This window comes from Cryptotermes secundus, unplaced genomic scaffold (assembly GCF_002891405.2).
Source record: "Cryptotermes secundus unplaced genomic scaffold, Csec_1.0 scaffold7, whole genome shotgun sequence".
NCBI lineage: Eukaryota > Metazoa > Arthropoda > Insecta > Blattodea > Kalotermitidae > Cryptotermes > Cryptotermes secundus.
Window position 1 is genome coordinate 1130633 of NW_019727389.1, and position 23390 is coordinate 1154022.

The 23390-nt window shown below is 41.7% G+C and overlaps 1 protein-coding gene across 2 annotated transcripts in view; it reads right to left on the reverse strand.

Annotated features, from left to right (window-relative positions):
* The window catches only part of LOC111864600, a 54719-nt gene that overhangs the window by 17557 nt on the left and 13772 nt on the right, over nt 1-23390 (reverse strand). Inside the window, exon 1 of one of the 2 annotated variants that reach the window (XM_023851956.2) lies at nt 16405-16585. The exons of the other annotated variant lie outside the window; for it this stretch is intronic. Within the exon in view, the coding sequence (XP_023707724.1) occupies nt 16405-16444 (40 nt within the window). The 5' untranslated portion in view covers nt 16445-16585. Of the gene's footprint in view, nt 1-16404; nt 16586-23390 lie in introns of those variants that run through there. 2 annotated transcript variants of the gene reach the window in all.

Sequence of the window (23390 nt, forward strand, 5' to 3'; positions counted from 1 at the left end):
CGGGGTCCTCTCAGCCTCGTGAGGGTAACTGAGGAGCTACTTGAATGGAAAAGTAGCCGCTCCGGTCTAGAAAACCGAAATTAACGGCCGTGGCGATTCGTTGCTCTGACCACGTGACACCCCCTATCCGCTAAAGTTGGCACTAACTTCGCCGACAAGCGGCGGTCGCTCGGTCGGTATAGTTTGCTTGCGGAATAAAGCCACGGAGTTATTAATTTATTTGTCCGAATAATCAGATATAATCAGCATTTTGGATAAAAACCAAATTTAACTTCATGAAATTCCTATTTCATATTGGTAGGACTTGCCACTTCTCCTTAACCCGAGCCACATGAATCCACCCATCTCTTCACACCGCATTTAAGATACGCTGTAATATTATCCTCCCATCTACGCCTACGTCTTCCAGATGGATCTGAGTTTGTATATGCCTCTGTGGGAACAACAGTAATAGAAAGCGGCCACACAGAGCCCAAGACAGTAATGGGCTGAAGTCAAAATGAAAGTAAGAAAAATATGCCACTGGATGTGAAATGAATTAAACTGGCCTGGGACCGTGTCCAACTGTGGGTTTGTGCTGAACCTTCGGAGTCTAATGCTAGAGTGTTAGTTCCTTTATTAGTCAGTTAGTTGGATGCTAAATAACAACGATATAAATCACTTCATGCAGTAACATCGTAATGATAAGCGGCCTCCGTAGTCTAGAGGTAACGTTCCCACCTCATGACTCGTGGTACGCGGGTTCAAACCCGGCGGAGGTCGTGGAATTTTTAAGGGCGGAAAAATTCNTCGGTATAGTGACTGGCCTACGGGCTGGACGATCAAGAGGTCGGAGTTCGAGTCCTGGAAGGGTAAAAAAAAGTCACTTCTCCATGTCGTCCAGACCGGCTCTGGGCTTCACCCCACCTCCTATACAATGGGTACCAGGGGCTCTTTCCCGGGAGTAGAGCGGCCGGGGCATGAAGCTGACCACTTACCTCCAACTAGTGCCGAAGTCAAGAAAATGTGGATCTATACATCCACTCTCCCCCATACGTCTTCAAGGCGTAGTGCTTATTAATTAAGCACAAGGACAAATTTACCTTTACCTTAAGAGGGCGCTGCGCGAGCTTACAGATAGTACTAATTCTGCCAGCTGGTGGATCTACCAACAGTAGTCTCTCTGTCGTCAGATATTGTCAGTTTCATGGATGATTATTTAGGAGGGCTTCTTGAAAAATGTATTTTTCTGAATTGTGATTGTGCGAAGCGGCGCCGCTGGTCATTACGCAGTTGAGAAACGCATCTAAAATTATTTCGGTTAGCGAGGAGTATCAGCGCCAAGAAAAATAAAGAAACTGATTCAAAAGCGATTAGTGCAGTCCTATTAATTCATTCGTAAAAGTGAAATAATTATCGAATTCCAAGTATTCCTTCACAGTGGAATTTGAAAGTTGCCAGAGTAGAAATTCCCATAAATTACGGAAACAGACCGTCCCCGGAATACGTGAAATATAATGTTGCTGCCTTAGATTTCTCTGTCACAGTTCGTCCAACTTTACGGAATTATAGCATGAAATATATCTAAAATACATTACTTCGTTCAGAAGTCGTAGAGCTGCAAGGTGTACACAAAGTACGCATGCAAAATATTTGACCTTGGTTCGCATTTACGGCCGTCCTTCGTGTGACGTCATATGTTGTGTCAGAGAATGGGCGTGTTGGTGGTTAACAAGAAACGTACAAACGTTGGAAGGAAATGCGGTTTGAATTTGTAATGACTAAATGTTTCCGTTGGCGGTACAAGTTGACAGAAGTAATTATAAATTTCTGTCAACCTGCCACTTCTAAGATCCCGTCTATGTTTATTATGCGTGCTTTTTATAAAGTGATGAAATTAACACGTAATGAGTATATTTATCCTCGTGTTTTACTTTCAGAACTATTTGTAACTAGAGTTACTCTCAGCCTGTCAGAAGATCTACGAATAAGAAACATCTGGTTATCGTTTCCTTACTAAATTAAATATTTAGCGAGAGATTGAATTCAATTATTTTATTCAAAGTATTCCTCAACAGCATTTCACTACACCGCCTCTACAATTTTTGTAATCAATGTTCACTGGAATGTACCTGTAATATGCAAGGGATATTCGGAAAGCAACCTCCGGTGAGCTGTAAACGAAACAAGCAACGAGAAAAAATTGTATTATATAGAAAAGTACGTACGTACATACTTGAGCTACTTCTCAACATAGTCACTGCCGGACCTGAGGCACTTGTCATATCGGGAAATAAATTTTTGTATGGCTGTGTCAAAGAAGTCTGCCGCCTGTGAGCTCAGTCACGTTTTGACACCTTGCATCAACTTGTTATTATTGATAAGACGTTGTGATCCAAAACAGTTCTTCGGTTAGGTAAACAGGTGTCGCTCGGAGCGAGATAAGGACTGTAAGGAGGGTGGTCAAACAACTCCCAGTTGAACTGCTGTATGCAGACTCGCATTGTCATGGAGGAGCACTACACCGTCTGTAAGCATTCCATGCCTTTTGTTCTTAGTGGTCTCAAGCAGTTTCTTCGCAATACACTTCTAACGTTATTGTCGTCCCTTTTAGCATGGATTCCACTATAAACACTCCTTTCATGTTCCAGAAAACAGTTGCCATCAGCTTTCTGGCAGACAGACGTCTGTTTAAACTTTTTCATCATCTTTGGTAATTTTGTGTATATCCACTGCTTTGACTGCTCTTCGGTCTCAGCATTCACAAATGAAACACAGGTTTCATCACCTGTTACTCGTACGACGTGACTGAGTAATTCATCGCCATCTTTGTAGTCTCTCTCTAAACAAGTCAAAGACGAAGCCATTCTCTGCGCGTTCTGTGCACACCTTTGAGCGTTTTCAAAACCCATGTTGCGCAGAACTTTCGATAGAGTACAGAAGAGTGTGTGAAATTTGTGGAAGTTCACACGAAACTTCTGAACTTGTGAAGCGCCGACTTATACAAATTTTTTGGTCCACAGTTTGAACAAGATCATCACTCAGTACAGAAGGCCGACCGCTTCGCTCTTCAAAGTGAACATTTGTTCTCCCATCTTTGAACATTCTACAACATTGTCTTACAGTTCCCTCGCTCATTATTCATGGTGGATTTCTGCAGCAGCCATGTTTTTAGGGTGAAGAAAGCGTGTAACAGTATGAATTTCGCAGCTGGCGAGATTATCAATCGCAGGGCACATCATAACTCACTATGTAGAGGCAAGAACAAACACTAGGTGACACGTTATATGATGGTTTACAAGGCAATGAATCACGTGACGCTACATCGCGTGCGCGAGATCTCCCCCGCTCCTACATTAGTTGCCTAAAATATACTGAGGTAAAGTAAGTAAAAAAGTAAAGCTATCCCTCTACAAGACCGTGAAGGCCCATAGGGTTGTAAAACGTTGAGGGTCCCACATTATCTAGACAATCCGCTCAAATATGGCGGTAAGGTTGTCAGCCTTACGCGCCGGCCGCGCTTTACTCCCAGGAAAATTATTTATTTAATTCCTGGTACTCATTTCTGTTAGAGACTGAGTAAACGCCAGGCCCTAGTGCGGCTGGAAGAGGTTACTATCCGAATAGCCCTCTTATATTAGCGAATTTCGATCGAGTTCTATATTAGGAAGGGTAGAATTTAGCTGCAAGCTATACAGAACTTTACAAATTACGAGTATATCGAGGAAGACTCACAGCCAAAGAGAAAATGGATGGGTAATGCAGATCGTGCTAATACATATAAGTTTAAACGTGTTTCTGCATGGCGTATATTTTACGAAATGCGTGAAACATAATTTGCTTCTCTCTTCTGTCAACAGTGGAACTTCTTACTGTGGGGAGTATAGTTTCGATTGGCTGTCAACAATATAATCATCACTATCATCATGAGATTTGTAGGGTAGATTGTTAAGGCCTATTCCTCTGAATCCGAAGATGCCCTTGGTTTTTCTATCGTCGTTTTGATCTCTCGAATTCTGATCGTCCCCTAATCGGTAACTGAATTTCAGTTTTATCAGGCCGTTCTTTCAAATCTCTTCGAAAGAGTTTTCCAGTTTTATTGACATTCCTATATCTGTGCAGCTATATTTAGTGTAGAACCGAGCAGATGGAACTGGAATGGAAGAGAATTATATCTGCAATGAATAAGCACCAAGCATCATGGTTAATGAGCGATGTGGAGCGTAGTATCATTAATGAATGTGTGTTTAGAATACAAGTTTTAATTCTTTTTACTGATCTGAGTTCTTTGAGTGAGGATGCAGGAACTGAAGTGCTTTACCTATCTCGTGTCAACGAAGAGAATTACAAGAGTACTATGAAGCGCCAGCCCCATGTCCCAATCCCCCCCCCCACATACACACATGAACATAGGGCCTCAGAGGCACAGCTTCAAGAACGTGAAACACGAAAATAAGACTCAGTGCGCCATTTTCCATATTAAGAACGTCGCATTACTTAGATCGAATGATTGACGATGGTTCTTAATTCAATTAATCTATTCATCAATGGCTCTACAACCCTTTGTTGGGCCTTGGTCGATTTTTTTCAGTTTCGTAATCGTACACACAGTCCGTAGGACTCCTTGAACGGAGGATCAGCCCGTCGCAAGGTCTTTATTTACACACAGGACAGCACAAACACAGAATAAACACACGCAGACATACATGCCTCGTGTGGGACTCGAACCCATGGCCCCAGAGTTCGAACGGACGAAGACAGTTCACGCCTTAGACCGCGCGGCCACTGTGATCGGCTCTCAACTGTAGTTTTTTTCTCTCTCTCAATGGCTCTACAGCCCTTTGAACCTTGACTGCTTTTTCAGTTTCTTAATCTTATACACAGTCGATAGGACTATTTGGACGGAGATCAGCCGGTCGCAAGGCCTCTACATACACACAGAGTAAACACTCGCAGACATACATGTCTCGAGTGGGACTCGATCCCACGACCCCAGCGTTCGAACGGACGAAGACAATTCATGCTTTAGACCGCGCGGCCACTGTGATCGGCTCCCAACTGTATTACAGAAGCCTAACTGGGAGAACCACAATTTGTAAGTTATCTCCTCAAGGAATATTGTTAGGATGACGAATGAAGATGAGATGGATGAGAGTGCAGCCCGTACGGAATAGTTGGAAAATGCATACAGAATTTTAGTCGGTAAGCCTAAAAAGAAGCCGGTCACGGTAGCCGGGCGGTCTGAGGCATGTACTGTCTTCGCTCGCTTGGAAACCGGGATCGTGGGTTCGTATTCCACTCAGGCCATGGATGTTTGTGTGCGTCTGTCTGTGTTTGTGTACAGGTAGAGGCCTTGCGACGAGCTGATCACCCGCCCAAGGAGTCCTACCGAATGTGTAAGATCTAGAAAAACCGAAGTGAACGGAGAAGTACATGGAGATAGGCCTAGGCCCACTGGGACTGTAGTGCCAAGGGAAAAAAAATAAAAGGAAGAGCTGACTTTGGATACGTAAATATACTCATAGATTGGAGGATAATATCACACTGGATCTTAAAGGAAGAGTGTATGAAGCTGCGGACTAGTGCAACCTTCTCCTTGTCGCTGAAACTTCGCTGCAAAATAAAATTGACATCACGAACGGATACAGCGCTCATTCCAACAACAGTTGCCACGGATATGCCTTTTACAAATAAGTCCACCAGTAAACGTGTTATTATTATGGTTTGGTACATCATTTGGAGAACATAGAAGTAATTAAGACTTACTGATTGTCAATATAAATAGGTAACTCACTGACCGACTAAATGCAAGGCCCAGAGTTCCAGCTGCTGACAGAAATTCCTTTCTGTGGAACTCCAAGACTCATAACCGTCATTACAAAATTCCAACATCGGATGATGTCATGAAAAAAATCAGTATATTTAATATACTTTTTTATTCTTTAAGGTCCCTTATAATATTATCCTTCCATCTTTGTCCAGTTGTCTCAAGTAGGTTCTTACTATGAGGAACTTCCATTATAATTTGCATGCTGCTGTTTTTGTATCCATGTCTGCGAATATTTCATACTTCTATATTTCGTACTCATCTCATGGATGAAGCCCGCAACATATTGTCCATTCAAAGCTTCTTCAACGAAGTCCTTACTAAAAATTATGATGAACTATTGGAAGGCATTTTTTATCAACCGAAATAGGGTAATTATTAATCGGTTAAGTGCCGTATAGTTGGTGGAGCCAGTTACAGTAGCCGCGCCATCTAAGGCATGAACTACGAGGGTTGGAACTTTAATAGTGGCAACTATTTATTTACAACTGATACAAAATAGATGCATGTTTCGAAGTTCTACTGTCCTTCAGTGTAGTCACCAGCACTGTGTACAACCCGCTGCTAGCGATGTGGAAGTCGTAGGATACCTTCAGCAGCGCCTGTTGTGTTGATAGTTCGAATGGAGCGGTCTACTGCCTGAAGAATCTCTGGAACAGTTCTGAAGCGAATGCCACGAAGTGGTTCCTTCATCTTAGGAATCAAGTCGAAGTCACAAGGGCTTAAGTCCGGGGAGTATGGTGGATGGTACAGCACTTCCCAGCCCCATCGATAGAACAAACCAGCCACAGCTTGCCATTTCTGCATTTCCGTCAAATCATGCGGAACCCGTCGTGATGCAATTTTTCTCATACCCAGGCGTTCCTTCAGAATGTGAAGCACAGTCGTATGCGCTAATCCTGTCTCTCGGGCCAGCTCACGAATCGTATGGCGTCAATCACTCTCCAGTAACGCAGAAAGAGCATACACTTCTTCTTCACTGGCACTAGGACGACCTGGCCGACGTATGTCTGCCACATTTTGGCGTCCCTGGTTGAAGGCTTTTACCCACCTTGACACTGTTCTGTAAGGCAATGCAGATTCCCCGCAAGCCTCTTGAAGACCTTGATGACACTGTCGTGCTGTACGGCCTCTGGCACATTCAATCTTTATCCAACTCCGTTGTTCCTGTTTCGAAAACATCGTGACAACACTACATTAGACCGCCAGCTAACACGAGGCTCTGTTCTTCTCATCACTGCGCATGCGCATGATGTTGGAAGGGAGAGTTCATTTGCTCTGAGGTAAGGTAGGTATGTAACTAACGTGTGGTATAAGCGACATTATTTAGTTCCTTTGCATGGCGTCTCTACAGCAGTGTTGCCACTATTAAAGTTCCAACCCTCGTATCTTCGCCTGCTCGAACGCTGGGATCGTGGGTTCGAATCTCACTCAAAGCATTGATGTTTGGTGTGTGTATGCGTTTATTCTGTGTTTATGTTGTCCTGTGCGTACGTGGAGGCATTGCAACGAGCTGATCACTCGCCCAAGGAGTCCTACCGTCTGTGAAAAAAGGATTACGGAACTGAGTAAGAGGCCAGGGCCCTGATTGGGCTGGAAGAGCCATTGAAAACAAAAATATATGTTGGACATGCAGTTCTCACATCATTGGCTATGAAGAGCACGATCTTTTAGACTGTAACGCTGTGTGGTTCGTATAAGTCCACCGACGTTTCGGAAGAACCTACTGCCTCCATCTTCAGTTGACTTACTTTTCGACCCTGAAGACAGAGGCAATACGTTTCTCCGAAACATTGGTGAACTTCTATGGAACTGCATGACGATACAAACCTGAAGATCCTGCTATTCTTCTTACCATGGAGTTAACAGCATTGTTGGGTGAGGTGATATCATATGATGACGTAGCAAAGTTCGGAAAACCATGACGTCACTCAGCACATCTTCGTAATTATGATGCATACCAGGACCAAACCGGAATTTTAGATCCTTCATTTGCTTCATACTGATCTACGCAGTTAAATATTTCCATGCGCGTGTTTCGGAAATGTTAATGAACCGCGTACGTTATTCTAGAAAGAAAGCATGATTCCTTCATGTCCTTCCCCAGCTCAATAATCGCCTTTCAATTGCCATAGGAATGCATGCATCAAAAATATCACGCGCTGGAAACCTCATCTGTAACCTTTCTTAACTCCGCCATTTACAACAGCAACAGCATGGCTGCCGTGCGAATTTCTGACGTGGGAGACTCGCTCACTGTGGAAGCGTGAAATTTTGAGTAGTGACTTATATCGTACAAATTTGATTAATACATATTTGGGGAAAATGTAAAATAACAAAGCGAGCTCGCGAAATATTCAGATGTGATGACCTGGTAAATCATTGTTAAGTTCAACTATTAAATCTGCACGGTGGCATGTTGTAAACACATCTGTAAGTCTAATCTTTCGGAACCACGACAAGCACTACGATGAAGATGGATGCTTTTAATACTTGTTTGAAGATTACAGAGTTCGTGAAAGGAAATCGCCTTAACCTCTATGGAACTGATAAGGCCTTAGACCAATGGTTCTCAAACTTTTTCGGGGCACCGCCTCCCCTCCTTTCCATAAGCTCACCCAAAGTACCCCCTGCCCTACCTTGCAAAAAGCATTCTTCAGGACAGCGGTTTGCACAATCCACTAAGGAAGATAGTGACAATAGAATAAGATAGCACATTTAGTTAACTACTTCACCGCTAGCAAATTCTTAATGCGATGGATGGGCTTGTTGAAGTGATACCAGTTTCCTAGTGAATGGCCTAGAGTTACTTCAATCGTAAATAAGCCAACAACGTACTCGGAGGGACCCACTTTCAGTGCCCCACTGCCGCCCCTTCGCTTCTTAATGCCTCTTGCGGTAACCACACCGCCCCCCATGGTGGGTACAGCCCATTTTGTGAACCACTACCTTAGGCGATAGAAACAGTTCTGCTGTCTTCAGAATCTTCTGCTTGTCGAAAATTAGACCTAATTACACGTTACATTTCTGAGTTCAGTTACATTTAGGCCAATGGAAGAACTATGCTCGCAAAGTGTAGTCCTCGTGAACAATCCCATAGTTGTGTAGGGAGCAGACTGTATTAACGTCACAGGCAGAAATAGAAATGTTTCCTCATTCCTGAGCTCAAGAATCCCCAACATTTGCACTTCTGTAAAGGCGATGAGCAATTTATAAACTGGAGCGGTCCTTCACTGAGAAATATGAAGTCCCCCCTTACTAAAACTGTGACAGGTTGGAATTTGTTTAAATCAGCGATTTATTTTAATTTTGTGCTAATTATATCCTGGAATTTGAGATAATACTGGTCTTTAAATTTGGGACATATATTGGTTTTACTTTATAAAAATATTTTCATGTGCAGTATAAAAGCAGCATATTTTAAAAAATCATGCTAACTGACCAGTATTCCTAGGAGACTGAATATTTATGATTAACCGGTTAATTGTCAAAACGGAGCTTGGTCTATGCATTCAAGCTTTTTTTTTTTTTTTACTCACTGCGCAAAGTGGACGATTGGACCCGTCTCTCTGTCCCAAACACCTTAACGGATTTCTATTATATTTGGCTCGAAGGTGCATAATTAAAGTTGTCCGGAAAATTCAGTTATCGTTCGTACAACCTCACCGCCATTTGTAAGCCGAATTGTCTAGAAAATGTGGGAGCCTCGACATCTCACAATCCTATGAGCCTCCACGGTTTGTTACAGGGATAGCTTTTTTTACAGGTCATATATAACCAGTACTTTATATGAAGGTCAGATTGAGGATCTGCGTAATTTCTAGAAACGGCTCATTGTAAAAAGTGGACATGAGCTATAAACTACACACAGTAGGCAGGAATTAGTTTAGGGCTCTTAAGACATAAAAACCAATATTATGAAGTATAATCCATTACCAGTACCCACAGAACACTTTAGTACAGCTAACCATACTAAGTGTAATTTCCATGATAACTGAAATCTTGTATTCCTGTACGATAGTGTGGATGCACAGTCTTGCTGAGAAACTGTACTTCTTTGGGACTGTTTCAGTTGTAGGATCAAAGTATAGCCTTTTTCAAAAAGTCATGTTTCTAGATTATCAGATGCCGGACCAGTGGATTGGACGAGATGGAACAGTATCCTGGTCTCCTCATCCGCCTGACTTGATGTCCTTGGGAGTTTTTATTGAGAAACAATAAGTGTTCCAACCAACTTATTAAGGAAAGCGAATTAGATGAATAGAATTACTGAAGTAATCGCAGGCATGACTCGTATCATTTCATTCTCAGGGGAGGAGAGTGCTTGATGATGGATGTCTCACCATTTCAGTTGACAGCCACAATGTGGTACGTTTCAGCCACTAAAACTCTGTGGCATATAATCGATTACATACATAGTGAAATTATAAAACTAATTCTCTCTCAATCCCATATGTCTCAGTAAGATGTACAACTTTCATTTGAAAAACTTTTTGTTGTTATGACGTACGTTCAACGAAATTCAGAGAAAAAGATATATATTCTGCCATGCAGTGAAAACTATTTCAAGACGATTTACCTTATTAACAGTATAAGTTATCGGGTGTGACCGCTTCTGTCGTCTAGTGGTCAGAGTTCCTGGCTACAGATCCAGAGGTACCGGGTTCTATTCGCGGCGCTGTCAGATTTTCTGAGAAGTAGTGGGTCTGGAACTGGGTCCACTGAGCCTCATGAGGATAATTGAGGAGCTATTTTAAGGAAATAGCGGCTCCAGTCTAAAAAACCGAGATTAACGGCCGTGGGGATCCGTTGGACGGACCACGTATCATCCACTATCCGCAAAAGTTGGCACTAACTTCGCCGACAAGCGGCGGTCGCTCGGACAGGCCACGGAGTTTTGTTATCGGGTGTAATATCTGTTCTATTCATTTGCTCTTTAAACATCAGTTTGGTATAGAGATCACCAAGAAATCCAAAACCGCCATGGACCTCTTAGAATGTCTCTCTACAACGACCTTCAAGACTGTTTATCACTTGTATTCCCACCGACAACTGAACTGTTATTGTACCAGAATTAGTTATATTTTATAATAGTCAAAAACATCCATTAACGACAAGTGCTAGAAGGGAAACAAAATGGACTCAACATACTGCGTGATTCATCACACACTTTAAAGAAATTGATTAAAATGGTGCTACGGATGGGCAGCTAATTATCACTCGCTTTAATTCAATCATTACTGTGTACATAACATGGTATTTCTCGTAATGCAGGGTCGGATAATTTGATTTGTTCCATCAGTTGTCTTCTGATTAACGAGACATAAACAAGTAATTCCTTAACAACCAAAGAACCTGTATACGTGCGCCACTCAACAAATTGAAACTGTAACTACAACGTGTAGTTACAAGAAGCCATCTGCATTTCCTACAAATGTTCTTTCCTGAGTCGCTTATGTTAATATCTAATAATAAACTAAGTAATCACAGTGGTCGGACAGCAAGGTCTTTCTTGAGAACATGAAAATCCTCAGATAGTTAAGAAATCCCTCTCATTTTATGAAATTGGTTACGTTTTCACAAATTACAGCCACTGAAATTCATCCCTGGCGAGTTTATTCCAGTTCGTACCGTGTTTCTTTATTACACATTATCTTCCCACCTCCTACCCCGCCCCAGGGTTTCTAACTGCAACTGCGCACTCGTTTCTGTTCTCCCCAATGCGCGCTACACGTGATCATGTCATCTCTCTTGGGTGATCACCATAATAATATTTTTTTATTGCTACTGGGGTGGGACTAAGTCCCTTGTACTGCGGCCACTTCTGGCCTATTGTACCAGCCCCAGATGATAGGTGAGGGTGATTGTGGAGCAATTGGTGGAATGAAGATTGGCAAGGGAAACCGAAGTACTCGGAGAAAACCTGCCCTAGCGCCACTTTATCCACCACAAATCACACTTGACCAGACCCGGGATCGAACCCGAGCCGCCGCGGTGGAAACGGCGCATAGTAATATTTGGTAACGGGAATAAATTATGAAGTGCCTCATGGCGTAGTTTTCTCCAGCCTCCAGTTTCTAAACTATTTCCTCTATAGCTCTACAGCCCTCTCGACCTTGGCCGCTTTTTCAGTTGTTGGATCTTTTACACAATCGGTAGGACTCCATGAAAGGGGAGGGTGGTGTCAGCCCGTCACATTCCTCGAGTGGGATTCGAACCCACGATCACAGTGTTCGAGCGGGCGAAGAGGGTTCATACCTTAGACTGCGCGGCCACTGTTATCGGCTCTGAAACTACTTACACAGTATGATATTTGTTGTTTTATATCATTATTCTGGATATTGCTCATTCTCATTTTAACACTTTTTAAGACTGAATTACTGAATTACAAGTTCAGTTCGTATGTCAAAGGGCACACATTACTGTCTCCGCTACAAAGACCAACCGGTTAATGCTGTTTAGGGAAACAAACGCTGTATATTGTTAAAACCAAAAACATACAAATACACTTTGTGGGGAGAAGATAGAGTTTTAGTAGTAACCACTAGGGCTTCCAAATACTCGTATTATATATAGTATATGAATGTTCGTCTCGCGGTACGGCGACTGTATGCAGCCCGTCAGTTACTATTGTGCCATCCGCGAGGACATCCTTCCAGTTCTCAGAACATGTGTTATTGCTTCCCTTAACTTCAATAGGTGGCTGCGGATCTTGTCGAAAAACGTAACGAAAACTCACTCATGGAGGTGAGCCCTTCTGGAGGAGCGGAAAATTCTGCAGTTGCTCAAGAAAATCCCAGCATTTTATAGAACCCGAAGGTTCATTATCGTGTTCACAAGAGCCCTCCACTGGTCCCTACACCGAGCCAGATCAAGCCAATCTATACCATCCCATCCTATCTCTCTAAGATCCATTTTAATATTGTCCACCTACCTACATCTTGGTCTTCCCAGTCGTGTCTTTCCTTCTGGCCTTCTCACCAATATTCTATATGCATTTCTCTTCCCCCGATTTGTGCTAAATGCCCCGCCCACCTCATCCTCCTTGACTTGATCATTCTAATTATACTTGGAGAAGAGTACAAGTTATGAAGCTCCTCATTATTGTTATTATCATCATTTGTTTGTTTATTTACTTGTCTGCATTATTTATTTATGTTAATGAGATTATTATTATTATTATTGTTTGTTTGTTTGTTTACTTGTCTGCATTATTGTGTTTTCCTCCAGTGCTTGCCTGTAATTTGTCTTTGACTTTATGTTGTGTTTGTCAATAATGTAATTACTTGTATCTACCCTGTGCTCTGTCTGTAATTGGCCTTGCGGCTGTTCACTCGGCACATAAATAATAAATTGAATTGAATTATGCAGTTTTCCCCAACGTCCCGTCACTTCATCTCTCTTCAGTCCAAATATTCTCCTCAACACTCTGTTCTCAAGCACCCTCAGTCTATGTTCCTCCCTTAATGTCAGAGACTGTTCTCAAGCACCGTCAGTCTGTGTTCCTCCCTTAATGTCAGAGACCAAGTTTCACATCCTTACAGAACCACAGGCAAAGGTATAGTTTTTTATATTCTAATCTTTATGTTTTTAGACAACAGACGAGAAGACAAAAGGTTCTGGACTGATGGTAGCAAGCATTACCCGAGTTCAGTCTCTTAATTTCCTCCTGAATCAGGTTTTCATTTGTTATTGTCGTTCCCAAATATCTGAACGGTGCCACATTTTCAAAATATCTGCTACCTATATTTATGTCATGAATTTGCTCTGCAATTTGGTGACGAGAGAGCAAGAAATACTTAGTTTTCTCTGTGTTTACTTCTAGACCTACCTCCTTACTTGTGTCAAAGTTTTTTGTTTTCCTTTATGGTATCTATATTATCGCCCAGTAAATTCACATCATCGGCACAGACCGACAGCTGATGTGTCCCGTTTAATTTCAGTCTCACCTGGTTTTTCTGGACCTTCCTAATGGCATATTCTAAAGCAAAGTTGAAAAGCAGTGGTGATAAATCATTTCCTTGTTTCAGACCATTCTGGAAATAGGATAGGATAGGATAGGAAAGTTATCAAACAAATATTTACCTATACGGACTTTACAACATATTTTTTTGAACACATTTTAATGAGTTTAGCTAGTTTCATGGGTACCGCAAAGTCTATCAGAATATTGTACAATACTTCACTCCTAACTAAATCATAAGCTTTCTTGAAGTCTACAAATAGCTGATGTACTCGCTCATTGTACTCCCATTTTTTCTCCAGTATCTGACGAATGCAAAAGATCTGATCAGTAGTTGATCTGTTACGTCGAAATCCACACTGATGATCCCCAATAATTTCATCTGTATATGGACTTAACCTTGAGAGAAGAATATTGGATAAAATTTTGTATGAAGTTGATAGCAGTGATATTCCCTGATAATTACTACAGTCAGTTTTATCACCCTGCTTGTGAACTGGCACAATAATAGGCTCCTTCCACTGATCAGATAATTCTTCCTTATTCCAAATAGAACGTTACGAAATGTAATTGTTAAATATTCCGTGTAATTTTTCAGTTGATTTCACAGGACACTTAATAAGTAGTATGGAATTAGTATGCTTCCATGATTTTATGCAATATCCAGACCATCTAACAAACCTTTAGCTGCTGATTTTAAATCACAGTCTGCTTGGCAGATAATTTTGTATGTAAATTTTGGAGGAAAATGTATTTTTAAAATGCGTCCCATGAGTAGGCAACTAAGGTACAATGTCCCCCCCCCCTCCCCAGTGGTCTGAATCTCGACAGCCCTGCTTTAAAACATGAAGATCATGTAAAGAATATTTAGAAATTGCGTTTCTGTCTCGTACAAACACACTGAGTCTCCATTACAAAGACGAATCGATTAACGCTATTTATTGTGAAACTCGTGCGAAAGTATTAAACGTGATGTGTGGAAAGGTGCAGTGTTAAAGCAAATGATACAGTAGTTGGATTGGAAGTTCTCATGGCGGCGACTATGAAGAGAAATGTATTTCGGGTTGCAACGCCATGTCGTTCGGAGACAGCCCAACATACCGCCTTCATCTTCACTTTCCGCCTGCTTCTGACGGTTTCCTATTTGGCTAACTCTTCAGCCGTGAAGATGGAGGTGATATATTCCTCCGAAACGTTAGGCGTTACGATTTATATGGTGTTATAACCCAGAAGACCGTACTCTTCGGTCGATACAAATGGTTAATCCAGACAACCTGATATCGTGGCGAACTTAAGAAACAGTTCGAATTATGAATCATTTCGAATCAAATGATCAATTTATTATTAGGGTCCATCTATTCTGTGAACTAGGGTACATCATACCTCGTGTAGACAACTTCACGGAAGACATTTCTATATAAATACATCTCAATTTCTCACTGTCATATGAATATGGGAAGTATGTTGAAAGTAAAGTCCATTAACTTTGTAATGATGACGCAACGATCTACGTCACTAACTGGCGATGACGCACCCTCGTTCCCATAGTGGATGGAGTATATACGATACTAAATTTCATACTATTTAGTTATTAATCATAAGATTAAAATATACTGCCGCGTGTGTGGCATCAACATTATTAAAAAATAATAAACGAGAATACACGATATGAATTTATGGCAGGAATTTAACAACCTGGTCACGGCCATATATGCTGCCGCCCATTTGCTTTCACTCTACTCTAAAATGGAGGTTGTCCGTTTCTCCCAAAATTTTGGAATCATTTCGCATACTGCACATCCAGATGGTTATACAACGTGTTAAAGAAGAAGAGAACATGAAATTATGTAAGCCATTGTCGGTGATATGTTGTCTGTATGGACGTGAAGCATGAGAGATGGCAGTGACAAATCCAGATTTCAGGCAGCACAAACAAAATACGATGAGTATAACAAGGCGGAGAAATGTAAGATTTGAGGCTTTCACGGCGGTGACTATGAAGAAGATGGAGGCGATACGTTCCTCCGAAACGTCGGTTAACACCACATATACACGGTGCCACATCCCAGAAAACTGCTTTCTTCAAGGCGGAGAAATGTTTATAAATGAATGTCTTGCAGATGATCTCCAACTGACGATTCGAATTACATCTACTTCCAGGAAACGAAAGAATGAGACACATACAACAATCCTTATACCAGTTTACCGTTGCCTATTAACGTAAGAGTAGAGAAGTGTTTACGAACTAACTGTTGAGGAAAATATCTAGAAATAAAAGAGAATATTTTGTGTGGAATAATAAGTAAATATTACATACTGATCAAATTTGTAACCTATGCAAATACATAATGTGTTAAGGCATTAAAATGAAGGAGATTATTATGGGTTGGGTATGGGGAGAGAAGAAATATTTTGAAAAACCAAGGAGGAAACTGAAAAACAATACAATGCAGTGCAATCTTATGCATCTCACGTAAATAATCTGTTAAATATGTGAAATGGTCCAGGCTAATGTCATTTTCGTACCAACGATTCTCGTCCTTCGGCTTCTCTTACCAGCGAGTTGGGATCCAGCTTTCTGTGGCGCCTCTATATATTCTAGATTATCTTAGACATAGGCTTTAACTGCACTTACGGTATTCCCTTTTCCGTGAAGAAGCTGGGCACGTGTACATTTCTACCGCACACAGACACACACACACACACACACACCAGATTACTGTCACTTCGCTGAGAACAACGTGGTCAATTATGTTTGTTTAGCGGAGGCAACCAGAGAACTGAGTGAACGCAGCCGCTGGTGAGGCAGGCTCCCCTCTCTTCGTTTCGCCAGTCCGCTTGCCTGTCTCATTCTCTTCGCACTCGACACATCCACGCTCCGGGGGACATGCACAGGCAGAAGGAAGGCAGGGTGTGCACCCTAAGTGAGTGCAAACTCCCTTCTCATATCACTGACTCATCCTAAAGGGGAGGAATGTGAGCCTCCACCCAGCGACAATGTTTCCAAACGAGCGCCTCGTGATTCTACGTTGTCCGTTCATCATTCATCAACGATTTATTAATCTTGATTTGCCTTTTCATAACTCAGGCGGTTAGACAATGGCTTCTAACCGCGGAGGCCAGCGTTCAATTCCGAGTGCTTTCATAAGATTCGTGGTTAATGAAGTGGCACCAAAGCAGGTTTTATCTCCGGCTTTCTTCTTCTTCATCATCATCATCACCTTACTAATCATTATCTCACCATTGCTCAACACTCATCCGTCACCGCCATTTGAGGTGTGCGATAACCCTGATCAGGCAGCGCATTATCACATCGACGGCCTCTAAGTTAGGAACTACAGCTCTAATTTGACATTGGCTGGTTGCAAAGCGAGGAAGTTGGTTTCGTTAACTTGGTTTAAATAGCGCCGAAAACAGGTACAGTCTGGAAGAATGTTAAAAAAATTGGCCAAAGGATATCAAAATTTATTTTGAAGTAAAGGCAAAAGCACAACACTCTCCGTCTAAGGACTACGCCATGAAGACGAATGGGGAAGTGGAGATAACGCTCTACGCGTTCTTAATTTCGCCATTACGTGCACATGCAGCTGAGTGGGCATTTTAACGGTCGCTATTCTACAGGCGTGTGAAGAGCACCCAGTACTCTTGGGACTGAGGGCCCTCAGAGCCGGTCTGGACATTGTGGCGCAGAAAATAATCCCTGTTCCATGACAAATTTGGAAAAGTCGAAAGATTCAGGGTCATAGTGGTCTATTTCCCAATCGGGAATTGAACTCGTCACTTACTTAATGCTAAAAATGGCCGCGCCATAGCTCAAGCGGTTAGTTGCTGGCTTCCCACCGCCGCGGCCCGGGTTCGATCCCGGGTCTGGTCAAGTGGGATTTGTGGTGGACAAAGTGGCGCTGGGGCAGGTTTTCTCCGAGTACTTCGGTTTCCCCTGCCAATCCTCATTCCACCAATTGCTCCACAATCACCCTCACCTATCATCTTGGGCTGGTACAATAGGCCAGAAGTGGCCGCAGTACGAGGGACTTAGTCCCATCCCACTAGCAATAAAAGAAATAAATAATATTAAACATGAGTGCTAACCACCACATAGAACGTTCAATGAAATTTTGTGCCATAGATTGCTGCTGGGGTATCAAATTTAAATAGTAAAGAGATATGTGATAAATAGTGTATATACACTGTTTTTAATCGGTTAAACTTTCAAGCGAACATAGAATCCTCAGCTTAAATTATCTGAGGTGTCAGTGCACACTTACATGCAGAATCAACAGAGAGAAAAAAAATTATCATTGCATTACTGATCTATCTACTCACTGGTAGACATACTGAACCGCATAAATTTACAAGTAATGTATTCCATGTGTTTTTAAGCTACTTTCCTTGCTTTGTAAAAAAAAAAAAAAAAGAGAAGACTTATGAGATCATCTTGCTGTCTGTATGTCTGTGTATCCCCCCAGTTTACGTTTGAATGCCGGAACCAGTCTTCATGAAACTGGTACTTGTATCATGACACTTCGGCCCATGTCAATGGTGTACTTCATAAATCGCTGCCTTCATTCTGTGGCTGTATGTGTCCCAATATCATTGCTAGGCAACGTCTCGGTAAACACGTTCCCGCGGCGAAGAATACACAACAATAGAAGTATTGTTAGACGCGTCGTCTTGTATACGGTCCCTGTCGTGTCAAAGGAGAGAGTGGGTCTGTCAGTGTATCCCCAGTTTTAGTATATGTACTGCCGACGCGGTGATCTGAAGGGACCCAGAGTCATCAGACAGTAAAATATGGTCATGAGTCCCGTGGGACTCGGAATCAAGAACCGCTGTGCTGGCTGTGCCCAGCAGCAATTTACTGGACTGGACTGTGAATCCCCCTATCGTTGCTAGGCAACGGCTCGGTATACACGTTCCCACTATAAGGAACATGATTTGAGGCGTCGTTTTCTATGCGATCCGTGCCGTATAACAGGAAAGTAGGCGATTGGTTGTTACCAGAACTTCTTCTGTAAATATAGATCACGTAGAAGTGTCTAATGGAACTTATAAATATTAATTTGATCTGGCTGTTGCCTGGTATTTTGAATTTGTCTTGAAGATAGCTGTATGCCATTTTTTAGAGTCGTAAATATGGAAATTTTCCGTATGCCGTTCAGTTTCAAAGAGTCAGAGTGTTCTGCTCCAGGCCCATCCACTCCAATATACGAGACGCTGAGTGCAAGACTCGTCGACATTGGCATAAAAAAGTTCTCTAACTGCCAGACTTTCTCTGTTAGTTATTTCTCATGAGTGTGGTGCTGGTCTGGAAGTGAACGATAAATGTCTTGGGTGTTCTCACAATTCAGCGGAACCATTACACTTGGAATCTTTTATATGCCGGTCACGGTAGCCGAGCGGTCTAAGGCATGCACTATCTTCGCTCCTTCGGAAGCCGGGATCTTGGGTTCGAATCCTACTCAGGACATGAATATTTAGTTTGTGTGCCCACGCGTTTTTCTGTGTTTGTTGCGATGAGCTGATCAGCCGCCCAAGGGACCCTACCGAATGTCTAAGATCTTGTAAACCCAAGTGAAACGGGAAGTTTCATGGAGGTAAGGCCAAGGCCCAAATTGGGGCTGTAGCGCCAAAGGGAAAACAAATCTTTTATGTGTTAACATTTTTTACTAAGAGGCTAATATTATGAATACCTATATAAGCTCCATGGAACAAAATATTCAGATAAACATGATAATGGAATATAACGCTGTGTAATCCGTTGAAAACAAGGCTTTATATCCCAGGATACAGGACGTTCATTAGAACCGTTGTGTGAACCTCGTATCTGCGACATGATAATTACTTGCCTTATCAAGAAATGAACTGCTTTTGGATCCAAAGAAAAGTTCTGGTTGAACTTCATGTAAAATAAGATTAATAACGGAACCAATTTTTGTGTATACACACAGTACCTAATTTCGTATAGATCCGTTGAGCGGTTATTAAGATGAAACAGATGAACAGAAGAATGCAGCCTCTCAATTATGGGTTCATTTTATACATGTCGTGCAAATGACCGTTTAATGTGGATGCTTAATCTACGTCGTTGAATCCGCCACTGAGGTCTGGACGTGATGTAAAAAGAGAATGTGAAAGGGGCGGACTGTGATCCAGTGTACTCCAGAATAGCAGCACCGCTAATCAGCCATGTGGTCTCTGTTTTATGTCTCCATTTGCTCTTCCTTCTCTTATAGATAACCTGTTAATGGCCCCAACTTGGGCACTAGAGGGGAATGCTCTGAAGCTACAAGGGCCTGTTAAAGTAACGCTTACAATAGGCATCTTCACTTTCGTTTTCTTAATATATGCTTCTGTGGCGTGCTGATGTGAATTCTTGTGATAAATTTTCAGTTCCATAAGAGACCCGTAATTTTTTGAGTAGCTGAACGGCTGTTTGCTTCTCAAGAAGCGTCCTAGCTGTGGAGTAAAAATAAATAAAAAAGAACAAACGTTCGATGGCCTCCAATGTCATAAATTTTAGACAGATTTAATGAAAATGCGTCAATTTGTCCAGACGTTTTTATGGCGGCACGCACGCATGCGCACTGACGTGAAAATAACTGTGAGCCTGTCTGTCGTTATAAAAAGAAAATGATGCTAATAAAAAGCATTGGCGCGAAGTACATCACAGAAGGCCATGTCCGTGTGGGTGTCTCATACCACGGAAGTCCTGCAGTAGATGAAAGCCATGTGTAGACAGACATACTATGTGCGCATGCGGAAAGATTTACTAGTTCAGATCTTATTGCTGATGCACGCTCCTTTCTGTTGTCATTATCGTTGCTTCAGGTTCCTTCAATTAAGAAAAGGGTCAAGTATTCAGACACACCGGAGCCAGCATGTCTGTAATCAGTGAATAATATCGTAACGCATCCCACGTACTATTAAAATAGGCGCATTATTAATGGGATCACTGTTCAGACCTCTCGAGATGCACACACAGAGGAAGCCTTCAGTAAGCAGTAGAAATCACGTAATAATAATTTTCTTCATACTGTTATTTAAACTTTAATTTTTCACTGTGGTTTCATTACTAACAGATCCCACCACCATCACTGCAAAACGTAACCGATAAATAGGCCGGTCATCATAAGGTATATAGCTACCCACAAATTCTCGGGTACAGGGATTATAAAATATACCTCAAACAATTAAAAATAGCACAAATGTAGCACAATTAATTACCACGATAACAATAAGTGTTGACATTACATTAGGCACCAAATTTTGGCGAAGTCTGTTAACTGGTTTTGGAAATTAAACATTCTGATATCCAAATGAAAGTCGGCTCTCAAAGAACAAAGGAAGCACAATGAAACAAAATTTAGTTTCCTGCTTCTCCATTAGTATTAACGTTAAATACAACCGACAGTGCTGTACACCGGGCTGGAGTATCAGCTGGGGGAAATTACTTGGTTTATTAACTCTAGGGAACAGTCTCCCCCCTTTAAGCAATTGTATTATTCAACTGATTAAGAATTTCCTGCTATAATGGAACCCGACTTTTCGTCACTGTGCTCACAGAAGACTCATTGCACCCCATCGTCAGCCAGTCCCCTCCAATCCTCTTCTCCAAGATTCAGTCTTTTTCTTGGTTTCTACATGGTCTGTTACCTTTATGAATCCTGCATGTTCAAGTAGGCTATGTAATTGAGTTCCTGGAACATCCAGCCACACCCTTAATAATTATGTTTGATCTTTCCTTTACGCCACTTACCGCCTGATTATCATATTGCAGAACAGAGTTTGTGAGATAAAGAAAATCGAAGGCAGGCCTTCAATGAATATTAATGAAGAAAGCTATCGATTCTTTTAGTTGGGCCGATGTATGAGAAGACCGAAAAGGCATAATCCTTACACTTTCCATTCTGAATACTCTTCGATGTCACAAATACATCTCAGGAAAACATTAACAATTTTAAGAATAATTTATTTACTTTCTTATTTGAAAGACCTTCAAATGTTGCACATATCATAGTTTCTCACCGTCGTGTTTGTAACTGTCGACTTGGTAAGAATATTTAATATCGATTTTGTAGGCGCGTGTATCATCTACCTCTATACCAAATTTCACATGCATGACTCCATTGGTTCTTTAGTTATCGTTATCAAACCGAAAGCTAGATACAGACTTCATGCAGCCGCCATTTTGTGTTCTTACATTTTACAAAAAAGTTGCGTATTTTTGGGAAGTTTGTTAGCGTACATAATTTCAGGATCCTATATTAAGCGGTACTGGTTTCGTTTCCATCTCACAAGTTCGTGCTGCCATGATGTTAATATTATTGAGGATAGCTAATAACAAAATACGAGTTTGGGGTAGCCTCCAGCAGCAAAATGCCCTTAAAAGTTTCATCAAAATCCGTCCGTTGAAACATGAGGCCAGAGAGACAACGACCATTCATTCCTCTAAGCGTTCCATGTATTATTATTTTTTATTATTTTTTCACGTGATGAGACTGAGTCCATTTGGCCTATTGTACCAGTCCCAAATGATAGATGATGATAATGATGATGATTGTGGAGCAATCGGTGGAATGGGAATTGGCAGGGGAAACCAAAGTACTCGGAGAAAACCTGCCACAATACCACTTTCTTTGTCCAGCACAAATCCCACATGACCTGACCCGGGATCGAACCCTGGCCGCCGCGGTGGGAATCCGGCGACTAACCGCCTGAGCTATGACACGGCCTGCACATCATATAAAGAACGCAAAATAAACGCTCTTTAAAAGGAGTTTATATTATTTTAATATGAACTTCTTAAACATCGTGCACAGTGATAACATTTTTAGAAGTACATGGAGGAGGTGGAATAGTGGATGAACAGTTCACAGTACAAATGTTTTACGTTCACTGGTGATCAGCTTGGAGTTGTTAAATACGCTGTCTCTTCTTTGCACAATTGATGGAAAGTCCAGTGTTAGTGACTGGAGAAATGTTCAAGACTATATATCATACAAGAACATTATATTGGTGCAATTTAAATTGTGTCTGCTGAAAACTTTGTATATTGAACATATTAACACAATATGTTTGCTTGTACCCAGTGATAAGCCATCGAATAACTACGCATGTAGTTATGACTATAACTTGCGAGGGAACTTGAAACAAAGGGCAGTGGCCTGTTTTAAGGCACCGTAATATCTCAGCATTTACCTGAACGGCCTCAGAAATAGTCACGAACAGATCTCAGTTAGAATAAGCGATCTCCGGCCCGAAATTAAAACTGGGGATTTCCCGAATACTAAGCAGATTTGCCGGAATGCCAGCTACTGCGTATAATAGTACACCGCCGCACCTGGTTTATAAGGCGTTTATAAGTCAAGCTTTCTTGTGTGTGCTGTTTGGAATGCTAACAATCATGTGCCTTCTCTTTTATGATAATGTCATTACTTAAGTCTTTCTCTTAGAATATTGACGCGACTAACACATATTAAGATTCCAGTGTAAGCACTTAAGACCGTCTATGGTAAAGCAGATATCAATGCAATTATGGAAATATCGTCACGCACGAAAATTATAAAAAAACAAACATGCTTGTAAGAGTATATGACGGGCCCCTGAAGGTTGTGAGGCTAC